Consider the following 23391-nt stretch of genomic DNA (forward strand, 5'->3'; position numbering starts at 1 on the left):
GTAAATGATACATTACAGATTGGATAGGTCAAAGGGTGTCTGGAAAAGGAGAGACAGAAATGAACCGGTGTCACGGCTTCTTCAGATGAAGCTAAGTGGCCTGTGAATGGATTGTCCTCTTAGTTAAAAGAAAGACAGAATCTGATGTGGGGCAGGAGAGGTGACAAACACTTGGTGGCAACATTTTCACCACCTCAGAGAAATAGGAGGCTTTCCAAGGGTCTCAAAGGAAACCATTTAACTATGTTAACCACACATTCAATTTTTGAAATTCGATATATAGGAAAATATATTTGAAACTATCCCTTCAATGTTATAGAAACAATACAGAGTCAGAGATATGTCTCCTGGACAGTACAAAATGTAAAGGAAAATAAATATCCCTGACCTGAAATATCAGATGTGTATTGTGATTTCTCATTCAATCTAAAGGTCAAATGTGCAGATTCACTTAAGCATCTCCTAAAACAATCCCCTTGATTACAATGACAGAACACCATAAAAGTTCATCCCTGCCAAACAGGATATTGAAGATGACTTCTGTGCAACCTTCATCTTAGGAGGGACAACCATTGGTTCATGACGGAACACGCCAACACAGTGATCCTATAAAAAGTGTCACAATTCCCATCCTCTCCAACCACTGGGACATCCTCGGCTTTTCCAGAAGAAAGACCACAGGAAACACAAGATGAAGGTTCTGTTCCTGACTCTTCTCCTTGGTGTGGTTTGTGCTGCCCAAGGAGAGGAAGCTGAGCAAAGTCTCTCGGAGGTACCAGGGATGGTCTGATCTGGGAGGTCTTGTGTGTGTGTATATCCCTTTTGTGATTTTGTTATGTGGATCCATAAGCTGAACCATCTCCCTCCAACTGAGCTCTGCTCCGTTTCCTGGCTCTCTACCTCTTCCATTTGGTCTCTGCAGCATCTCTGCTGCTGCTGCTGCTGCTAAGTCACTTCAGTCGTGTCCGACTCTGTGCGACCCCATAGACGGCAGCCCACCAGGCTCCCCCGTCCCTGGGATTCTCCAGGCAAGAACACTAGAGTGGGTTGCCATTCTGTATTAATTGACTCTCATGCATTTCCCCTGCCGTTGTAACAGAGAAAGATGATCAGCCAAAACAGATGTTGGAGTTCTTGCTTTTGACATTGGAGCTCAAGTTATGTCAGAAATGTCTTAATTTTTTCGTTCACTCTGAGTTCAGTTTTAAATTTATCAGTTGCTTTCTTCCGTCAAGTCAGAGAGCATGTGCTGATTTGCACAAGCGTTGGGAGATTCATGAGGGGTGATTCTGGATGAAATAAAAAGACAAGGACTGAAATTTCTCACGGGAATTTTGCTGTTAGCTTTCAGGAGAATGGAGAACCGCCTCCATTGCCTCCAGTGACAAGGCAAAGACCGCCGAGAACGCGCCTTTCAGGGTTTACTTGTGTCGTATCGTGTTTGATGATACAAAGAGCACGGTAGACTTCTACTTTTTTGTCAAGTAAGTAGAAATAACCCAGAGGGAAAACACCTACAAACCCCGAGCCTGAGGGAGGGTGTGTCTTCACCATCTGCAGGGAGCTTTCTGGGTGATGTTGAGAGTAGGACGCCCTGAGCTGTGGGGCTGAGCAGGGTCTCTGAGCTGGAGGGGGGCAGTTCCCCTGAGAGCCTCCAGGGAACGTCCTGGAACCTTTGCTTAGAATGGGGATGGGGGTTCCCAGAAGTTCCACTGGCATCTGCTCATTAAAGAAAAGAGGGACTTGGCAGCGGGAAGAGTCCTGGAACCCACAGTCCCCACCAGGGGCTTGAGCCCTTCCTGCGGAATTTGTAACAGAGGGTTCCCACTAAGCCCAGAAGCTGAGGGCAGGGGGAGAGCACACAGTGAGCTCTACCCTCGGGGCTTCCTCACGGGAGGTTTCATCAGCACTGAGTTTACTAAAGACTCCCAGCCCCAAGGACCACTCAGGGAATGTCCACTACACTGCAGATGGTTTACTGAGAGCATGCAAACTCAGGGATGTATATTCAGGTTTAAAAACACTAAGAAATAACTAAGAGGTTTATGCTTGGAGAGATTGGTTTAGAGACATATTAACATATAAATTTTATATATCATATATTGCCTATGTATATATCTAGAGTGCACTTGCAAACAAACTATAACCACACATATAGATATAAGTGTACAGACTTAAATATATCCTATGTCAGGAGATATAACAGTCTGTTTTCACTAATTTTTAAAAGAACACCATATTATCTTTCTCTTGGCTATTTTTACAATTTTTGAGTTTTATGTTTGTATTGGCATGAGGCTACACTTTCTGAAAACAACTTTACTGAAGTGTATTTGGGTGTAATTATATGCACCTTTGTGGAGGGCATAGTTCAGTGTGTTTTGTCAGAAGTACACCTTTTTCGCGACCGCCACAGTCCAGTTCTAAAATTCCGCCATCTCTGCCAAAAATCTCCTTTTCCTCACCATTAAATATCTACCCTTTGAGCCACAGGTAATAATGGATCTTACTATTCTCTCCTCTTCTAAAACTTCAGATGACAAGAGTGTGAGCCCTGCATCATTTTCCCCATCAGCATGAATATTTAAAAGTTTATCTCTGTGTCTGCGTATGTAGAGAGTCACATTTCTCAAGCCAAGTGAAAGGGTATTGTTTGCATAGATAACATTTTGTATATTTTGCAGTTATAGCAAACTGCATTTTCTTCCGAATTTGGTTGTTTTGAGTAACTTCAATGCCGTTTCATAATAACAGTGAACACAATTCATCGTGGAAACTATTTTCCAAGGTATCTGACCAAAAGTTAATCCAATTTTTGTTGGATTATTGTCCATTTAATATTTGTTTCATGTGTATGCTAGGTGACAAATACACCTTTTTTCACACGTGATATATGTGAAGTCAAAGTCTTTTGTTATATAGTGACAATATATATTTATAGTATATTATATATTTTTTCCTTATGTCATATAAGCATGTCATGTGTATCTGTGTGTTTGTTTTTCTGTGTCAATGTGCACATATACACACATGTGACTTTCAATATTTAACCCTCTTTTGCTGCTGTGATGGAAGAACAGTGTGTGTTTTGATAAAATCAAACATTTCTTTCTCTAATTTTTATGAATTTTTTCTTAATATGTTCTCTGATGAATTAGTGCCTGGGTTGTGAGAACTCACAGGGTCTGTCATGGTGGCAATACATGTCTGTTTCCAGGGATTCATTTTTAAAAGGTGTTTTCCAGTAATTAGCCTCCAATTAAAGTAAATAAATTATTAAAATAAAATAAAATTTGTCTAATAAAAAAATAAAAGGGGTTTTCTGTTAGTTTTTTCTTAAAATTCTATATGTCTCCATGTTTATCTGGCTTTCAACACGACTTGTTTTGTATCTGCAGTTTATCTTTGAAACTGCCACTCAGATTTAATGTAAGGACAAACCACCCCGTCTCATGATAGTGACTTGACCTTAGAAAATGTATTTCTTCTCTTTTAAAAGGTCACATTGCTCTGTGTACTCTGGTGACACCTCACACATAATCTTTGAGGAGAAACAAAGAAAATTCTACTTGTATGTCAAAGGTTTTCATTGCTGTGATTAACCACATCGCATATGTTTTGTTTTTAAGGGTGAATGGAAAATGGGTAGAAAAACATGTCAGGGGAAAAAAGAAAGCCAGCAACACGTATACTGTTGAGTGTAAGTATGAGTGTTTCATTGGTCAAAAAGTATGTTTGGGTGGAAATTTTGGCACACTACATTCAATAAGCTCACATATCTGAATTCTACTCCTAATAGCAATCAGAGGGATGAGTAGGCTGCAGTCCCTAAGATTTCCAATCAGTTTATTTTGGCATGAGATAAGGGTTCAAACACACTGCTTGGAGGTCTCCTCCCAATTATGAGTGTCACTCATTAAGAATAACCTGTGTAGACCTCTATTTCCTTCGGTTATCATAGACACTTTAAAACGGCCTTACAAACTGACATCTCAAGCGTCCATTATGAGTCTGCACTTCATTGTCACTCACTTTTTAAAAACAATCTTAAAATATCTTCATCAATCCAAGGTAAAGTGAATGAACCTGAGCCCAAGGAAATCGTCCTCAGTCCAACCATAAAGGTAGATTCTGTTCAAAGCCATGGGGATGCTGGCTAAGATTTATATCCCTAAATTCTTTATAATGACATAAACAGCATTCCTAATTTTACATGGCCTAAGGAGTACATATTTGACTACAATTGACATGTATCAGGTCGATTGTTTGAGAAGGGGGAATGAAAAAGTCTTGCTTGCTTTCCTTGATGTCCTAACAATTGCAGCATTCAGCCCACACATGGAGTGAAAGATGGATCAATGCAATATGCACCATTGCTAATATCCTCAATTTGCCACCATGAATCTGACTGACAATAAATGAAGGTATCCCTTGGACTGCAAGGAACGCCAACCATTCTAAAGGAGATCAATCCTGAGTGTTTATTGGAAGGGCTGATGTTCAAGTTGAAACTCCAATACTTTGGCCACTTCATGCGAAGAATTGACTCACTGGAAAAGACTCTGATGCTGGGAGGGATTGGGGGAGGGGGGAGAAGGGGACGACAGAGAATGAGATGGCTGGATGGCATCACCGACTCGATGGACATGAGTTTGAGTGAACTCCGGGAGTCGGTGATGGACAGGGAGGCCTGGCGTGCTGTGATTCATGGGGTCGCAAAGAGTCGGACATGACCGAGCGACTGAAATGAACTGAACTGAAGGCCATATACATGTATCTTTTCTCTCTTTCACAGATGAGGGTACAAATGTATTTGAAATTGTTTACAAGTCCAACAAAGTTTTGGTAGCATGTGTTGAAAATGTGTATAAAGATACGAAGACAAGATTTGCTGTAATATTTGGTACGTATGATACTGTCTTATTCACATCGAAATTCTCATGGAACATTTCCATTGCCAGTACTTTTATTCAGAATATCAGTGTTTGGTGAAAATATCCATTATGCAGTCTACAAGGCCTGCCTCTTTTTTCAGTGAGTTAAGGGCCCTGGAACAAAATTTACGAACAAAAAGGAGCTTGTTCAGGTGAGGAGAATCAGATCATCAGCTGTTTCTAATAATTTTCACTCTCAATACTAAAACATAAAAAAGTTGAGTTTTACTAAAAATATTTAATATTTTTAAAATTTTTAATAGGATAATTGCAATACTGTGTTGGTTTCTAGTTTTTTCTTTTTAACACTCTAATTTCAATGGTGGTGACAATGAGGCTTCTCTCAATTTCTTCATATTATACCAGGGTTCTAGTTTACTCTAAACCTTGGAACAGAAACTTTTATAATAAATCTTCATCCTGATCAATTTTTCAAATGCATTGTTCTTATAAACATTGACATCACCCCCACGTAACCACATAGAAGTACTGAGAAGTGTGAATACCAGTAGCAGAAGATGAATCTATTTCTGAACAGGCATTGAGGCGTGAGTTAATTAACCAATAAATTATCTCCCATGATTATGTGTGACATGGTGAGTGTGGTTCTGTCAGAGCAGAATGGTGTTTCTTATTTATTTGGTTCAGAATAAGACCTGAATGACAGATACAGGTATTAGGAAGTAGGTCATGGAGCAAGTAGGATCCTCCTGTGATGGATGGAGCCCCAAATTCATGGAGCTCCTTTGAGTCTTTGGGGCCCTTCTGTTGATGCTGGTGGGAGTCTAGATAAAGTTCGACAGGGATTAATTGCTAAGACAGACAGCAGACATCTGTGTCATGGGAAGTGGAAACTGAGGCTTAATTTATATCAAGGGAAGGTCTGACTTGCACACTAAACTTTTTGTTTTGCGTTCAGAAGTTTCTCTGGGTTCTAAGGGGCAAAAATTCTGCTTTCTGTGTGGTGTTTTTCAGTTAAGGTAAATGATATTGAAGCTGAAGCCTTGGAGAAGTTCAATGAGTTGGTAAAAGAAAAGAAGATTGAAGATAAAAATGTTTGGAACATCATCGAGACTGGTAATGGAATTATACTTTTTCCTAAATATATAATTTCCTTGGCATGTAATTATACTAATAGGAAACAAATCAATTTATTCAAATTTTCTTTGTTCATAGATAATGGTTTTCATAATCCCTTACTTAAAAAAAAAAAAAAAAAAAACAGCCTTGGAAATCCAGGGCAATGGTAGTAATTGATGGATCATTTCTTTCTGTCCTTTTGATTTTTTGCTAGATGAGTGTCCTCCCTGTGCAAAACTACGGAGTTCAAAAGAAGGTGAGTGTAAGTGAAAATGGTCTGTTACCAATATTGTTCCACTAAATAAGTCAAAAAGCACACATAGTGATTTCATACCTAGCAAATTATTCAGGTAAGGATTATATTCCAAACACTTACATTCTATCCTAAAGAACTTTGTCTGTTACTTTAATTCTCTTCTCTTGAACCATGTTAAATTGCAAACGGGTTGGTTGATTAATGCTGAGCAGCTTTGGTGAGAGAGCTTTATCCTGCAGGAATCTTGCAGACCAGAGTCGTCAGAGAAAAGCAGGAATCCCTGCAAGCTGGTGGGAACTAATTAGTGTTCCCATCTGTCCTGACCTCGTGGTTGTCCACACACTTCCCTCCTCCAGAAGAACCAGGATTGAAGAGAGCTCAGAATTTATTTCTACAAGATCAGTGTTTAGTCTCACACGATTCTGGCAGAATCTAAAGGCCTTCCAAGCACACTGTCTGAAACGTGGATTTGAATTCTATTCCCTATCAGGGGCTTCCCTGATAGGTCAGTTGGTAAAGAATCCGCCTGCAATGCAGGAGACCCTGGTTCAATTCCCTGGTTGGGAAGATCTGCTGAAGAAGGGAAAGGTTACCCATTCCAGTATTCTGGCCTAGAGAATTCCATGGACTCTATACTCCATGGGTTAGCAAAGAGTCAGACACAACTGAGTGACTTTCACTTTTGCCTTAACGAGGTGATTTCCTTAAAGGGAGATATTTAAACATTCTAAAGTAAGACAGCCTCAGAAAACCACACTGCTTCCAGATTAATATGAAAAAAAAATGTGCTTCATATATACAATAAAGCATTAATCAGCCATAATAAAGAATGAAATCATACCATTTGGAGCAACATGGACGGACCTACAGATTTTCAATCTGAGTAAGTCTGAAAGGGAAAGACAAACATCACTTGATATCACTTATATGTGGCATCTAAAACATGGCATGAATAAAAATTATTTACAATATAGAAATAGACTCACAGACATGGAGGGCAGACTGGTGGCTGCCACGTGGGGGGTGGGCTTGGTGAAGAGAAGAACTGAGAGTTCAGGATTAGCAGATGCAAAGTAATATATACAGGATGGACAGACAAAAAGATTTTATTGTATACCACAGAGAACTACATACAATACTCTGAGAAAACGTAAATAAGAAAGCACTCAGAAAAGGAATAGATATTAATGTGTTTATGTTTAAACTAATCACATTGATATACCCCTGAAACTAACACATCATAGCTAATCAACTATAATCCAGTGTAACATAAATATTAGAAAATGAATTCTTGATGAACCCAAAGACGAGATTTGTGTGACTAGAGGCACACAAGTGCTCCACTTACCGAGCCTGAACATGCATCCTGAAATCATTCTTCCTACAATCAATCCCCAATGGTAAAGGTCACCCCATATGGACATCTTGGGGGAGATTCCACATGGACACCCACCTGCATCACAGAGATGTGAAGTAGTGAGGTCCACCAGGATTGTGACACTGGACAGCTCCCTGTACCCTGGACAGTCTACTGCCGCAGGCTCACTCCTGTCAGCCATCACACAATTAACTCTACTAAACCTCTGGTTCTGTTTATTCACCTACAGAAAGAGTCACTGAGCCAGACACGTCATCTTCTGCATGGAATCAAGATCAATGACATGAAGACGACTTTCCTGGTTCCTGATTAACACGATCCTTCTCCCTTCACACTCATACTCCGGTTCCTATCTCATCTCTCCAGGTCACTAATCATGCCCTGCTTGGTGGTGTTTGATTTCTGAGTGTTAAATAAATTAGTTTAATACACACCTGAGTTATGTGTGTCGGTACCGAAAGCTCCCATTTCAAAACACACAAATAAGCACATTAAATTAACCATCCAGAAACATATCGCTTTAAAAGACAGGTGCTCCATCAGACACAATTCTTAAGAGGAGTAAAAGGAGATGTCCTAGTGGTGTCCAGTAGAGAAGAAGAAAAAGTACTAAACCATCACGGGACAGGGGACATGGTTATGGATCCTCTTACTACAGTGGGACAGGCCAGTCTGCTGCAGAACAGTGTCCCTAGGAAGCATCTTATTCATCACAGGGAAAGGAGCTTGTGTTCCACTCTCTGATCTTCATAGAGAAAAAGTGGAAGATGCCATGGGGCAAGACAGGATAAATCAGTATTCTGATGGCACCAGCACTTCTGCAACTGAGCTGAAGGACTGATGTTTCTTACCTTTTGGATCACTATGAATCAAAGGTGTGCAGGAGCCGAGCCTTGGCCAATTCATAAGACCATGAAGTCCGTGCAATATCTGCAAGAACAAGATGATTGACAGATTCATACAGGCAGTTGTAACTGTTCACGAATCTGAAGATTGTCTTCCATCGTCTTCCATCCTTCTCATAAGAAGATGAGAAGTGGATGCCAGGATTTGGAAGGACTGGGCATCCCCACTGTCATGGACAGAGGATGTTGCACAGCCCCCGTGGTTCTTGAGATGCTTATAATCTAAAAGATCATCCACCCACAAGATTTAAAACATATTCCAAGGGTTGGATGAAAGCTCAGAGATTTGGTCCAAGTCCTCAGAAAATAACACTAGACCTGAGTGATATTTAGCAGAATAAATGTTATAGTTCCTACAAAGACACAGCCTCCAAAGGTCTACAGCTGGCCAATCTCAAATGCACCAGCAATAAAAGTTTCTATGCTTTAGAGCATAGTAATGGAGGTCAAGGGTTTCCTTTAAGTTCTCCCACATGTATAGCAGAGTGCATACAGTTGGAGTTCTGACTTTGTCTTCACAGTACATCGGGAAATGCTGAATTGTATGGATGGAAACACACAGAGGCAACTGAACACAGAGAAAGGGCATAACACTCTTAAAGGATATTGAAAGACAAGACCTCACATATACAGGACAAAAATACTGATATCTCTATACACACACACACACACACACACACTTATCTGAGTGACTGCGTGTATTTCAGTTCAGTTCAGTTCAGTCGCTCAGTCGTGTCCGACTCTTTGCGACCCCATGAATCACAGCACGCCAGGCCTCCCTGTCCATCACCAACTCCCGGAGTTCACTCAAACTCATGTCCACAGAGTCAGTGATGCCATCCAGCCATCTCATTCTCTGTCGTCCCCTTCTCCTCCTGCCCCCAATCCCTCCCAGCATCAGAGTCTTTCCAGTGAGTCAACTCTTTCCTCTGTAAAACCATATAATTTTTCTGTGTCCTTTAAAACATTTCCTTTAACCTAAGCATTCTGAATACTATAAAAAATGATTTACTTTCTGTTAATGGGTGCAATCCTCCAATTTCCTATTCATAAAAGGAAAGGAACTTTAGGCAAGAAGGAATAGTTTTATGTGTGAATAATGGTAGATGAAAGGAAGCACTTGCTCGTGTTTTATTCATCATGAATGGTCTCTCCTTGATGCAGGGACGATTTTTCTTAAATTTTAGTTCAGAGAATGACTCATTACTCACTAAGCCTCATGCCTGATATAATTACCTAAATTATGTGGACTGTGTATTTAGATAACTCTATTTACTAAAAAAATGAATTTTCACCACATACCACACAGATAAAGAGGGTGAGAAAGCTATAAACAGGTTTATGTTATTGGAATTAATGCTCCTGATGAAACGGACACATTACTTGAAAGATGTATTACTGAAATTCATACTTGATAAACAGAAAATGTGGCAGTCCTTTATCTATTAAAGAAATTGAGTAGAATGCTCTGTAAAGTTGAAAGTTAAGATGACTGAACTCAAAACCAAGAATTAAATAAGTATCACGAAGCTTCTAGAAAGCCAGCCATAGACACATGATCATATGAGTTCATAAGCTGTTTTCCATTCTAATTTGTTCCTTAATTCCCTAGACAGAATTAGGTAATTCTGACAGATTTGGTAAAATTCTGTATACCTAGAGAAAGCTATCATTCCAAAACGTACATGCACCCCAATGCAGCAGCACTATTTACAATAGCCAGGACATGGAAGCAATCTAAATGTCTACCAAGAGAGGAATGGATAAATAGGTGATTTTTGTTGTTTAATCAGTAAGTCATGTCTGTCTCTCTGTGACCTCATGGACTGTAGACCACCAGGCTCCTCTGACCATGGGGTTTCCCAGGAAAGGATACCGTATATACTCAATGGAATACTACTCAGCCATTTGCAGAGATGTAGATGGAACTATAGACTGAGTTATATAGAGTGAAGTAAGTCAGAAAGAGAAAAACAAATATCATATATTAACTCATGCATTACATGTGGCATCTAAAAAGGTGATAGAGAAGATCCTAGTTCCAGGGCACAAATACAGACACAGATGCATAGGACAAATCCATGGACACTTAGGGGGAAGGGGAGGGTGGGATGGATTGGGAGATGGGGATTGACACAAATACTCTACTGATATAATGTATAAAATAGATAAGTAATGAGACTCTATGAGAGCACAGGGAACTCTGCTCAATGCTCCATGGTGACTTAAAGGGGATGGAAATTAAAAAAAAAAACAAAACTGTAGATGTACATGTACACCTGATTAACTTTGCTGTACAGCAGAAGTTAACACAGCAGCATGAAGCTATTGTATTCAAATAGAAGTCTTATAACAAGTCTATAGACATAAGCCTGTTTTTTCATTAATGCACAAACAAATGAATGCAACAAAAAGCAGTCTTTTCTTAAACATGCATGAGTTAAACTATAAAGAGAATCATATTCCTGCTTAGGTACTACTATTTCTACAGATTGTATTGACTTAGAGATCTAATGTATGAATCCAAGATCTATATTTACCATTATGAATGTATCATAGCTACAAGATGGTTAAATTTATTTCTAAATGTTTCAACACCACAATCAACACACCAATGAATTTTTTTTTTTAAATTGTCAACTGTGTCATAATTTCTTCAAATGGAATGCCTTATCAAAGTGAACACACTTCTGTGGCCTTCCCTGATGGCCCAGTCATTAGCACTTTGCCTTCCAAAAGAGGGGGTGCTGGTTTGATTCCTGATTGGTGAAGTAAGATCCCATATGCCTCGCAGCCGAAAAACCAAAATATAAAACAGAAGCAATGGTGTAGCAAATTCCATGTGTGTGTGTGTGTGATGTTAGTCACTCATTCACGTCCGACTATTTCTGACCCCATAGACTGTAACCTGCTAAGCTCCTCTGGGCATGGAGAATTCTCCTGGCAAGAATACTGGAGAGGGTTGCCATTTCTTTTTCCGGGGGATCTTCCCGATCCTGGGATAGAACCTGTGTCTTCGACATTGTAGGCAGACACTTACAGTCTGAGCCACAGGGAAGCCCATCAAACGAGTCTGGGCACATTCAGGGTGGTATGTCCGTAGAATTTTGATAGATACATCCAACAAAGGGGACCTTTCAAAACAATCTGTATGTTTTGTGAGTTGTGCTGTGTTCTTCTCACAGCTTCACACTTGACTCACACTTCCAACTATCCTCAAGTCATTCCAGTTCAGTCACTCAGTCATGTCCGACTCTTTGTGACGCCATGGGCCGCTGAACACCAGGCTTCCCTGTCCATCACCAACTCCTGGAGCTTGCTCAGAATCATCAGGTGGCCAAAGTATCAGAGCTTCAGCTTCAGAATCAGTCCTTCCAACGTATATTCAGGACTGAGTTTGTTTAGGATTGACCGGCTGGATCTCCTTACAGTTCAAGGGACGCTCAAGAATCTTCTCCAGCACCACAGTTCAAAAACATCAGTTCTTCGGGGTTCAGTTCAGTTCAGTCTCTTAGTCGTGTCCGACTCTTTGAGACCCCATGAACCACAGCACACCAGGCCTCCCTGTCCATCACCAACTCCCGGAGTTCACTCAAACTCATGTCCATCAAGTTGGTGATGCCATCCAGCTGTCTCATTCTCTGTCGTCCACTTCTCCTCCTACCCCCAATCCCTCCTAGCATCAGAGTCTTTTCCAGTGAGTCAACTCGCCGCATGAGGTGGCCAAAGTATTGCAGTTTCAGGTTTAGCATCAGTCCTTCCAATGAACACCCAGGATTGATCTCCCTTAGAATGGACTGGCTGGATTTCCTTGCAGTCCAAGTGACTCTCAAGAGTCTTCTCCAGCACCACAGTTCAAAAGCATCAATTCTTCGGCGATCAGCTTTCTACACAGTCCAACTCTCACATCCATACATGACCACGGGAAAAACCATAGCCTTGACTAGACGGACCTTGGTTGGCAAAATAATGTCTCTGCTTTTTAATATGCTATCTAGGTTGGTCATAACTTTCCTTCCAAGGAGTAAGCGTCTTTTAATTTCTTGGCTGCAATCAGCATCTGCAGTGATTTTGGAGCCCCCCAAAATAAAGTCTGACACTGTTTCCACTGTTTCCCCTTCTATTTCGCATGAAGTGATGGACCAGATGCCATGATCTTTGTTTTCTGAATGTTGAGCTTCAAGCCAACCTTTTCACTCTCCTCTTTCACTTTCATCAAGAGGCCTTTGAGTTCCTCTTCACTTTCTGCCATAAGGGTGGTGTCATCTGCATATCTGAGGTGATTGATATTTCTCCCGGCAATCTTGATTCCAGCTTGTGCTTCTTCCAGCCCAGCGTTCCTCATGATGTACTCTGCATATAAGTTAAATAAGCAAGGTGACAATATACAACCTTGACGTACTCCTTTTCCTATTTGGAACCAGTCTGCTGTTCCGTGTCCAGTTCTGACTGTTGCTTCCTGACCTGAATACAGGTTTCTCAAGAGGCAGGTCAGGTGGTCTGGGATTCCCATCTCGTTCAGAATTTTCCACAGTTTATTGTGATCCACACAGTCAAAGGCTTTGGCATAGTCAATGAAGCAGAAATAGATGTTTTTCTGGAACTCTCTTGCTTTCTCTATGAGCCAGCGGATGTTGGCAATTTGATCTCTGGTGCCTCTGCCTTTTCTAAAACCTGCTTGAACATCTGGGAGTTCATGGTTCACATATTGCTGAAGCCTGGCTTGAAGAATTTTCAGCATGACTTTCCTAGCGTGTGAGATGAGTGCAATTGTGCGGTAGTTTGAGCATTCTTTGGCATTGCCTTTCTTTGGGATTGGAATGAAGACTGACCTTTTCCAGTCCTGTGGCCATTGCTGAGTTCTCCAAATTTGCTGGCATACTGAGTGCAGCACTTTCACAGCATGATCTTTCAGGATTTGAAATAACTCAATTGGAATTCCATCACCTCCACTAGCTTTGTTTTTAATGATGCTTTCTAAGGCCAACTTGACTTCACATTCCAAGATGTCTGGTTCCAGGTGAGTGATCACGCCATCGTGATTATTTTGGTAGTGAAGATCTTTTTTGTACAGTTCTTCTGTGTATTCTTGCCACCTCTTCTTAATATCTTCTGCTTCTGTTAGGTTCATACCATTTCTGTCCTTTATCGAGCCCATCTTTGCATGAAATGTTCCCTTGATATCTCTAATTTTCTTGAGAAGATCTCTTGTTTTTCCTATTCTGTTGTTTTCCTCTATTTCTTTGCATTGATCGCTGAGGAAGGCTTTCTTATCTCTCCTTGCTATTCTTTGGAACTCTGCATTCAGATGCTTATATCTTTCCTTTTCTCCTTTGCTTTTCACTTCTCTTCTTTTCACAGCTATTTGTAAGGCTGCCTCAGAGAGCCATTTTGCTTTTTTGCATTTCTTTTCCATGGGGATGGTCTTGGTCCCTGTCTCCTGTACAATGTCACGAATCTCCGTCCAGAGTTCATCAGGCACTCTGTCTATCAGATCTAGACTCTTAAATCTATTTCTTACTTCCAGTGTATAATCATAAGGGATTTGATTTAGGTCATATCTGAATGGTCTAATGGTTTTCCCTACTTTCTTCAATTTCAGTCTGAATTTGGCAATAAGGAATTCATGATCTGAGCCACAGTCAGCTCCTGGTCTTGTTTTTGCTAACTGTATACAGCTTCTCCATCTTTGGCTACAAAGAATATAATCAATCTGATTTCAGTGTTGACCATCTGGTGATGTCTATGTGTAGACTCTTCTCTTGTGTTGTTGGAAGAGGGTGTTTGCTATGACCAGTGCATTCTCTTGGCAAAACTCTACTAGCCTTTGCCCTGCTTCGTTTCATGCTCTAAGGCCAAAGTTTCCTGTTACTCCAGGTGTTTCTTGACTTCCTACTTTTGCATTCCAGTCCCCTATAATGAAAAGGACATCTTTTTTGGGTGTTAGTTCTAAAAGGTCTTGTAGTTCTTCATAAAACTGTTCAACTTCGGCTTCTTCAGCATTACTGTTTGGGGCATAGACTTGGAATACTGTAATATTGAATGGTTTGCCTTGGAAATGAATAGAAATCATTCTGTAGTTTTTGAGATTGCATCCAAGTACTGCATTTTGGACTCTTTTGTAGACCATGATGGCTACTCCATTTCTTCTAAGGGATTCCTGCCCACAGTCGTAGATATAATGGTCATCTGAGTTAAATTCACCCATTCTTCTGGGCTCAGCTTTCTTTGTAGTCCAACTCTCACATCCATACATGACTACTGGATCAACCATAGCTTTGACTAGATGGACCTTTGTTGGCAAAGTAATGTCTCTGTTTTAATATGCTTTCTAGGTTGGTCATTGCTTTTCTTCCTCAGAACATCACTCAAAACCTTCTCTATGGAAATATTCCCTCGTTACCAAACAGGAGCCCAAACACACTCTTACCTTCAACTTTCCATTTTTTTAAAAAAATTCTTTTCCTACTACTTCTAAAGAGGGATTTACTGGGCAATTCTTTGTTGGCTTGTATTCATATGCATCTGACTCCTTTCACATGAGGCAGCTCACAGGATGATCTACTGAGTCTGTCTGCTTCCTGCTGAATTCTGAGGCTCAGCTCTTGTTGGCACTCAATCTGTATTCATTGAATTCAGGCCCAAGTGTGGACAGGAAGAACCTTACAGAACACACGTTCTTTATGATGACGATATAGAGATAAGTGTTTATAGCACACGGTCCTGAACTTATTTCTAGTTTGTGACTGTCAGACGAAGTGGAAATCAAGACACTGTGCAGAGAAATTAAGCTTTTCTCTGCCTCCTTGCACACAGCTTCAGAAGGGTCAGTCAGGGGTTTTACTGTTGCTGATGATGGCTTTTGTTTCTAACCTAACATCAGCTAACACTCACCCGTTATTACAGTAGGGTGGAGGAGGTGGAAAACTCCAACTTCTATCTAACTGATGTTAGCAACACATTTTGATCAAGGATTACGTCAAGAGGCTGATTGATTGAAATGTCCAGAAAGGAAGGAAGCATCCATCATTCAGAAAACTAACATGTTTGATAAAAAAGAAAAAATGACACTGATTGACAAATACCAATATGGGAACAAAAAAACCCAAAACAAATAAAATGGTGCAGAGTGGTGAGACACACTGGGACCTTTCTTTATGGGACCGGTCCTTTCTGATATTTGTAGGAAATGTACTCCTCTTCAAGTCACCCTGCAACAAGCCAAAAAGTTTCCACAAGTATTAGGAGATTTATGGATATGTTACTTTTTTCCTTTTCATATCTCTCTTTTCCTCTTCTCCTGGAGAGCTTCGAGAGGTTCTCAATGGAAAATATGAGCTCAAAGGAAGCTCCAAGTGGTGATGATTTTCAGCAGTATCACTTGAGACTCACACTGAGTGCTGATATGTCATTTACAGGTGCTCTGTGCCCCTCAAAGTGTCTCCTTGACATTTAGGAACAAATGATTCGTCTTTCCTGATTCAGACTAATGGGGCGCCCTTGGAAGCTATGCTGAAATCTACAGCCAGGTTGACCACTGAGAGAGGCCCCTCCTCTGTGTTACCCTGATTCTAGGTGGGTCTCTCTTGACACCAACATGCATGTCTACCTTCCATCTTTGTACATTCCGGTTTCTCTAACTGAACCCTGATGGTTGTCTTTCCCTGACACCACAGGTCTCAGGGACAGTCACAGATTTGGGGTGTGGGGTGAGTTCTAAACTCACTTGGGGCCAGTATACGCAATCCTTCTAACCCTTCTTCCTTGTCCAATAGATGGTGTTAACGGGGACCACTTCTGCTGAAGCCATGCACCTATGCATGTGACTGAATGACCCTTGGCTCTGGATTCAAGATCCTTCACAGGTCCAGCTGGAAATAAATTGCTGACAAACTTCCTAGGGCATGAGGTTAAGGAGCACTGATCATGTCCTCCTCTTAGTTATAAGAAGGACAGAGTCTGCTGTGAGGCTGGAGGAAGTGACAAAGACTCTATTTTGACATATTTGTCACCCCAGAGAAATAGGAGGCTTTCCAATAGTCTCGTGGGAAATATCTTTCAGTTTATTAAATGACACACTCAATTTAATTTTAGAAAAAAATATTTTAAACTATCTAAATGTTACGGAAACAATACAGGAGTGGGGGATATGTACCTTGGACAGCACATCCCAGTTTGATCTCAGGATATAAAGGAAAATAAATATTCCTGACCTTGAAATAGCGGATGTGTTTTGTGAGTTCTCATTCACTCTAAAGGTCAAATGTCTAGATTCCCTCAAGCTTCTCCTAAAACAATTGTCATGATAAAAATGACAAAATGACATAAAAGATGGCTCCTGCCAAACAGGATACTGAAGATGAGTTCTGTGTAACCTTGGTCTTGGGAAGAATAACCATTGGTTCATGACACATCACGCCAGCATATCAGTCCTATAAAAGTGGCACCAGTTTCCATCCTCTCCAGCTACTGGGACACCCTCATCCTCGACAGAAGAAAGACAACGGGAGCATCAAGATGAAGGTCCTCTTCCTGAGTTTACTACTTGGTGCGGTTTGTGCTGCCCAAGAAGAGGAAGCTCAGCCAAGTCTCTCAGAGGTACCAGGGATGGTCCGGTCTGGGGGGAGGTCTTGGAGTGTGTCTGTGTGTGTATGTGTTCCTTTTGTGAGTTTGTCATCGTGAATCCATAATGTGAGCCATCTCCCTCCATTTCCAATGTTGCTCCATTTACTGGCTCTATCCCTGTTCTGCTTCATGCCTGTCTCATCTCTACTGTGTACTAGTCTCCTCTTGTGCATTTTTTCTGCTTGAGTAATAGAGAAAGCGGACCAGCCAAACAGCTGTTGGATTCGAGATCCTGTATTTGACATCAGAGGCCAAGCTCTCTCAGAAATGTCTCAATTGCTTCTTTCACTCTAATTTCACTTTTACCGTATTTTATAAACCCTACTTTGTCCAGTCCATTTTGATTATGTCTCTGATTTGCACGACGGATGGGAAACTCATGCCTAAAGAGGCTGGATGAAAGAAAAAGAGAAGGACTACACGTTTGAAGGGGAATTTTGCTGTCAGCTTTCAGGGCAATGGAGAACCGTGTACATTGCATCCAGCAACCTGGAGAAGATCAAGCCCAATGGGCCATTCAGAGTTTACTTCCACAAACTTCTGTTTGATGATGAACAGGGCACAGTAGACTTCTACTTCTATGTCAAGTAAGTAAAAATCACCCAGAAGGAAAACACACGCAAACCCCGAGCCTCGGGGAGGGTGTGTCTTCCCCGTCTGCAGGGAGCTCTCTGGATGCGTTGAGAGAATGACGCCCTGAGTTGTGGGGCTGAGCAGGGTCTCTGAGCTGGGGGTGCAATTCGCCTGTGAGCCTCCAGGGAATGTCCTGGAGCTTTGGCTTGAGGGAGGGGTGTTCCAGAAGCTCCACTCGCATCAACTCATTAAAAGAAAGAGGGACACATATACAATCTCCTTACATTATATTGTTAGCAGCCCTAACATCTGAGTAGCCGTGATAGGCCTGAGACCTTCCTTAGGCCCATGTTTCGATTTCCTGGAGACAGGGTGGAGGCTAAGTTCACAGAAACTCCTCCCTAATAAAATCCCGCTGGCGCCAAAATTAAGAAACTCCTCCCTAAAAAAGTCCCGCCGGCGCCAAAAATCAGGCCAATCAGAGGAAAAAGGGAAATCCCCCAGAAATACCCCACGCGGGCGCATAAACTGGTCAATGAGCTTCTGCCAGCTTGATCTTTTGAACAAAAATAGGTGCTTATGTAATCTGAGACTATAAAACTGATGTGACCTGGGCTCAGGGCTCTTGTCCGCACTCCACTGCGCTGGAGGAGGCATGATCCCTAGCTCGAGCTAGAAATAAACCCCATTCTTACTTTTGCATTGCTGCGAGTGTCTTATTCTACCAGTATGGGGGGACTGGACTCAGGGCATAACAATATAAGCATATGTGTGAGTGTGTGTTTCCTTGTGCATATATAGGTCTTAACATTTGTGTCTTAGGAAACACACACGCACACATATGCTTATATTGTTATGCCCTGAGTCTGGTCCCCCCATTTGTGTCTTTCAGTGTTTAATTCCATTCCTTCTGGGATGGAAGAAGAGTGTGTGTCTTCATAAAATTAAATATTTCTTTTCCTAAGTGTTCCTAATATTTTTTTTCCTATTGTATTATTTAATCAATCATTGCCCAGGTTATGAGAACACCCAAGGTCTGTCGTGATGACCACAACTATTTACACTAAGTATTTTTTAAAAACAAGTATTCTTTTATTTTTCTAAAATTCTAGATTCTTCCATATTCTGCCTTAATATGATTTACCCTGTATTTGAGGTTTATCTTTGGAACTACGGCTCAGATTTAATAGACCTTTTTGTCACTTGATAGTGACTTGTCCTCAGAGAACATGTTTCCTCTCTTTTGAAGGTCACATTATTACAGGCACTAAGCTTACACATCACACTTAATCTTTGTAGAGAAACAAAGAAAATCCTAATTTTATATCAAAATTTTTTTCGTGACTTTAATCAGCCTGCTTGAATGTGTTTTGTTTTTAAGACACAAGGGAAAATGGGAATATAAACACGTCACAGGAATAAAGCAAGATGATGGCACTTATGCTGTTGAGTGTAAGTATGAGTATTTCACTGGTCAGAGTATGGTCGGGTGGAAATCTTGGCACAACTTCCTTCAGTAATCCCACACAGCTGAATTATACTCCTACGAACAGTCAGAGAAGTGAGCATGCTCCTGTCCCTCAGATCTCCAAGCACTTTATTTTGTCACGAGACAAGGGTTCAAACAAACATCTTGGAGGTCTCCACTCATTTATGAGTGTTACCCAGTGATATAGCACATGGAGACCTGTATTTCATATGGTTTCCATAGATCATTTACAATAGGCTTATGAATTGATGTCTCCTGAGTCTAAAGTATGCACATCAGTATCATTCACTTAAAAGAAAATCTTAAAACATCTCAATCCATCCGAGGCTCAGTGGATGAATAAATCCAAAGAAATGATCCTGAGTTCAATCTTCAAGGCAGCTTCTGTTGAAAGCCATGGGGTTGCTGGCTAACATTTATATCTCTAGGTTCTTTATAACAGCTCCAAAATATATTTCTAATTTTACGGGGCCTGAAGGGTACCTATTTGACTACAACTTAATTGGATACTACAGTATCCAATCAACTGTTAGAAAATTTCGGAATAGAAGTCTTCTCTGTTTCGCTTGCTGCCATAACAACCATAGCATTCAGCTTACCCGTGGAGTGAGACACAGATCTATATCGCAGGTACCATTGCCCCTCAAAATGTCACAATACATCCAACTGACAATACATTAAGGCAGGGTTGTATATATGCATCTTTCTCTTTCTCTCACAGATGAGGGTAAAAATGTATTTGAGGTTACGCATGCATCCGGAAACATTCTAGTAGCACATAACATCAACGTGGATGAACACGGCAAGAAGACAGCACTCACCGGACTATTTGGTACGTATGACAACCTCCTGCTCACGTGGACACGATCATGCAACATTTCCTTCTTCTGTATTTTTGTCCATAAAATCAGTATATGGTGACTATATCCATGACTCAATCTACAGGGTCCTAGTTCTTTACGTTCATGGAGTTAGGACTCCAGAAAGTAATCTACCAGGAAAAAGGAGCTTGTAGGGGTATGGGGATCAGATCATTAGGAATTTAAAAATAATTCTCACCTGTGGAAATTTCGAAATAAGCTGAATTTTACTAAAAACAGCTTAATTTTTTTAAAAATTTTAATGGGAGGAAAATTACAATGTTTTTTTGGTTTCTAGTTGTTGTTGGTTTTTTTTTAAACACCTCAATTAATGTCAAGCCATGGCTAAAATGAGGCTACTCTCAATTCCCTCAGTTGATACTAGTTTCTCAATACTCTCTAAGCCTTGGAACAAAAACTATTATAATAAAACTTCATCCCTTTCAAATTTTCAAATCCATTGTTTTTATGAACACTGATAACACCCCCAAATAAGCACACAGAAGCACTGAGAGGTAGGAGAGTATGTGAAGCAGCAGGATATCAGGTGTCTACTCCAGGAAAGGGATAGGGTAGAACAGTGTATTATTGCACAATAGTTTATGTCCCATTAATGACGTGTGACGTGGTGAACACGTCTCTCTGTCAGGGGAGAACCCTGTTTCCTATTTATCTGGGTCCAGAACATGACCCGACTGGCAGCTACAGATACTGGGAAGCTGGTCAAGGAGCAGGTCATTTCCTTACTCTGATGGATGGGCCCCAAATTCATTGAGCTACTGTGAGTCTTTAAGGGTCCTGTTACTGATACTGCTGGGGATCTAGTTGCACAGTTGGACAGAAATTAATGCTTAAGACAGACAGCAGATATCTGTGTCATGGGAAACACAAATTGTTTGAGGCTTAATTTGTAACAAGTGAAGATCTGTCTTGCACACTCAACTACTTTTCCTGCACTGAGAAAATTTTCTGGGATCTAAGAGGTTAAAATTCTGTTTTCTGCGTGGTATTTTTCAGTTAAACTAAATATTGGAGAGGAAGGCTTGCAGAAGTTCAAGGAGCTGACGCAAGAGAAAGGGATTGAAGAGGAAAATGTTGTGAATTTCATCGAAAATGGTAATAGAATTATATGTTTTCCTAAATATATCATTCACCTGATAGGTAAATATTCTATTAGTAAACAAATCAACTTATTTAAAATTTCTTTCTCCAGAAATAATCTTTTCCATAATCTCTTACTTTAAAAAGCAAAAACACCCTTGTAAATCCTTTGGAATGGTAGTAACCTGTGAATCTTTATTTCCTGTCCTTTTCATCTTCCCCCAGATGACTAGCTTCCCTGAGGAAAACTACGCATTTCAAAGTAGCCTCGGGGTAAGTGAAAAACATCTGTTATTAACGTTGCTGCATTAAATAAATCAATAGAGACACATGATGATTTCATACCTGTCACATTTTGTAGGTAATGGTTTTTTGTCCCAACAACTTACATTCTATCACTAGAGAATTTTTATTGTTACATTAGTTTATTTCTCTTCTCTGGAGCCATATTACATTGCAAGTGGGTTGCTTGATTAATTCTGAGCAGCTTTGGTGAGAAAGCCGTATCCTGCAGGAATCTTGCAGACCAGAGTCATCAGAGAGAAGCAGAAATGGCCACAAGTGGGTATAAACTAATTAGTATTCCCATCAGACCTGACCTCATGGTTGTCCACACACATCCCTCCTCCAGGAGAACTTGGATTAGAGAGAGCTCACGCTTTCTGCAAGACTAGCGTTTAATCACACATGTTTCTGACAGAACCTAACGGACTTCTAACCATGTGTCTGAAGCATGCATTTCAATTATATTCCCCTTCAGAAGATTTTCTCAAAGTGAGATCTTTAAACTTTCTAAACTAAGACAGCTTCAGAAATTGTCACTGATCTCATGTAAAATGTTGCTTCTAATTTTCTGTTGAAGAAAAAAATGAAAGACAAAAATCAAAGAAAAACTCTAGCTTCTTAGTGAGTGTGATAAGAAAGATGCAGGGCATATAGTCAGTGGAATATTACTCAGTCATAAAAAATGAAATCATGAATTTGCACCAACATGGACCTAGAGATTGCCATACCAAGTGAGGCAATTCAAAAGGGAAAGATAAATATCACATGATATCACTTATATGTGGCATCTGAAACATGACATGGAGGAACTTATTTACAAAACAGACTCAGTAACATGGAGAAGAGACTTCTGGTTTTCGAGGGGAAGAAGGCTGGGGAAGAGAAGGATGGGGAGTTTGGGGTTAGGAGATGCAACTATGATCTATAGGGTGGATAGACAACAAGGTCTCTATATATCACAGAGAACTATCTGCAGTACTCTGTAGAAAGCTACCTAGGAAAGGAATCTGAAAAAGAATAGATGTTTATACATGTACATATTGGGGCTTCCCTAGTGGCTCAGAGGGTAAAAGCGTCTGCCTGCAATGCAGGAGACCTGGGTTCGATCCCTGGGTCAGGAAGATCCCCTGGCGAAGGAAATGGCAACCTGCTTCAGTACTCTTGCCTGGAAAATCCCATGGACAGAGAAGCCTGGTAGACTACAGTCCATGGGATCGCAAAGAGTCGGACATGACTGAGTGACTTCACTTTCACCTTGTGTACATGTAAATTAATCGATTTGCTGAACTCCTGACACTAATATAGCATTGTCAATCAAATATAGTCCAATATAAAATGAAAACTAAAAAATTGATTCTTGAAGACTGAAAAGACAGAACTTTCAGCATCAGAGGCAAGTGCTCCAATCACAACCCTGAACAGGCAATTCGAAATTGTAGCTCCTAGAATTGACCCAGCTGGGAAACGCCACCCCTTATGCACTTCCTGGGGAAAATTCCACATGGACCCCCACGTACATCAGAGAGATGTGGAATATTGACATCCACCAGCATTCTGTACATTGGATCAGCTACCAGCTGCTGTACCATGGACAGCCTACTGCCTGAGGCTCGTCCCCGTCAGCTGTCATACAGTCGACTCTCCTAAACCTTTGACTCTATTTTACTCACCTACAGAAAGAGTCCGTGAGATCACACAGGCCCTTGTCTCCGTGGAATCAAGATCAACTACATGAAGACTACTTTCCTGGTTCCTGATTAACATGATCCTTCTCTCTTCACACTTACGCTGTCTTTCCCGTCTCAAATCTCCTGGTCTGTAAATCACATTCTGTCTGGTGGTATTTGATTCCTGAGAATATAATTAAATTGGTTTAATGCACACCTGACTTATGTGTATCTGTAG

General features: G+C 40.8%; 2 protein-coding genes across 2 annotated transcripts; both read left to right on the top strand.

The window, feature by feature from the left end:
• Nucleotides 1-691: 691 nt before the first annotated feature.
• LOC148773198 (odorant-binding protein-like) lies at nt 692-16357 on the top strand. The gene is made up of 6 exons (XM_088833996.1): nt 692-772; nt 1345-1484; nt 3630-3700; nt 4796-4903; nt 5910-6011; nt 16329-16357. The coding sequence occupies exons 1-6, from the start codon at nt 692-694 to the stop codon at nt 16355-16357; spliced, it is 531 nt and encodes a 176-aa protein (XP_088690122.1).
• A 713-nt stretch (nt 16358-17070) lies between these two features.
• Nucleotides 17071-21434, top strand: LOC129534921 (odorant-binding protein-like). Its single transcript, XM_055393443.2, has 6 exons — nt 17071-17151; nt 17626-17765; nt 19133-19203; nt 19962-20072; nt 21118-21216; nt 21427-21434. Exons 1-6 carry the CDS (start codon nt 17071-17073, stop codon nt 21432-21434), a joined length of 510 nt encoding a protein of 169 aa, XP_055249418.2.
• Nucleotides 21435-23391: the final 1957 nt, after the last annotated feature.

This window comes from Moschus berezovskii, chromosome X (genome assembly GCF_049115385.1).
Source record: "Moschus berezovskii isolate FMDL1 chromosome X, NW_MosBer_1.0, whole genome shotgun sequence".
NCBI classification, from domain to species: domain Eukaryota; kingdom Metazoa; phylum Chordata; class Mammalia; order Artiodactyla; family Moschidae; genus Moschus; species Moschus berezovskii.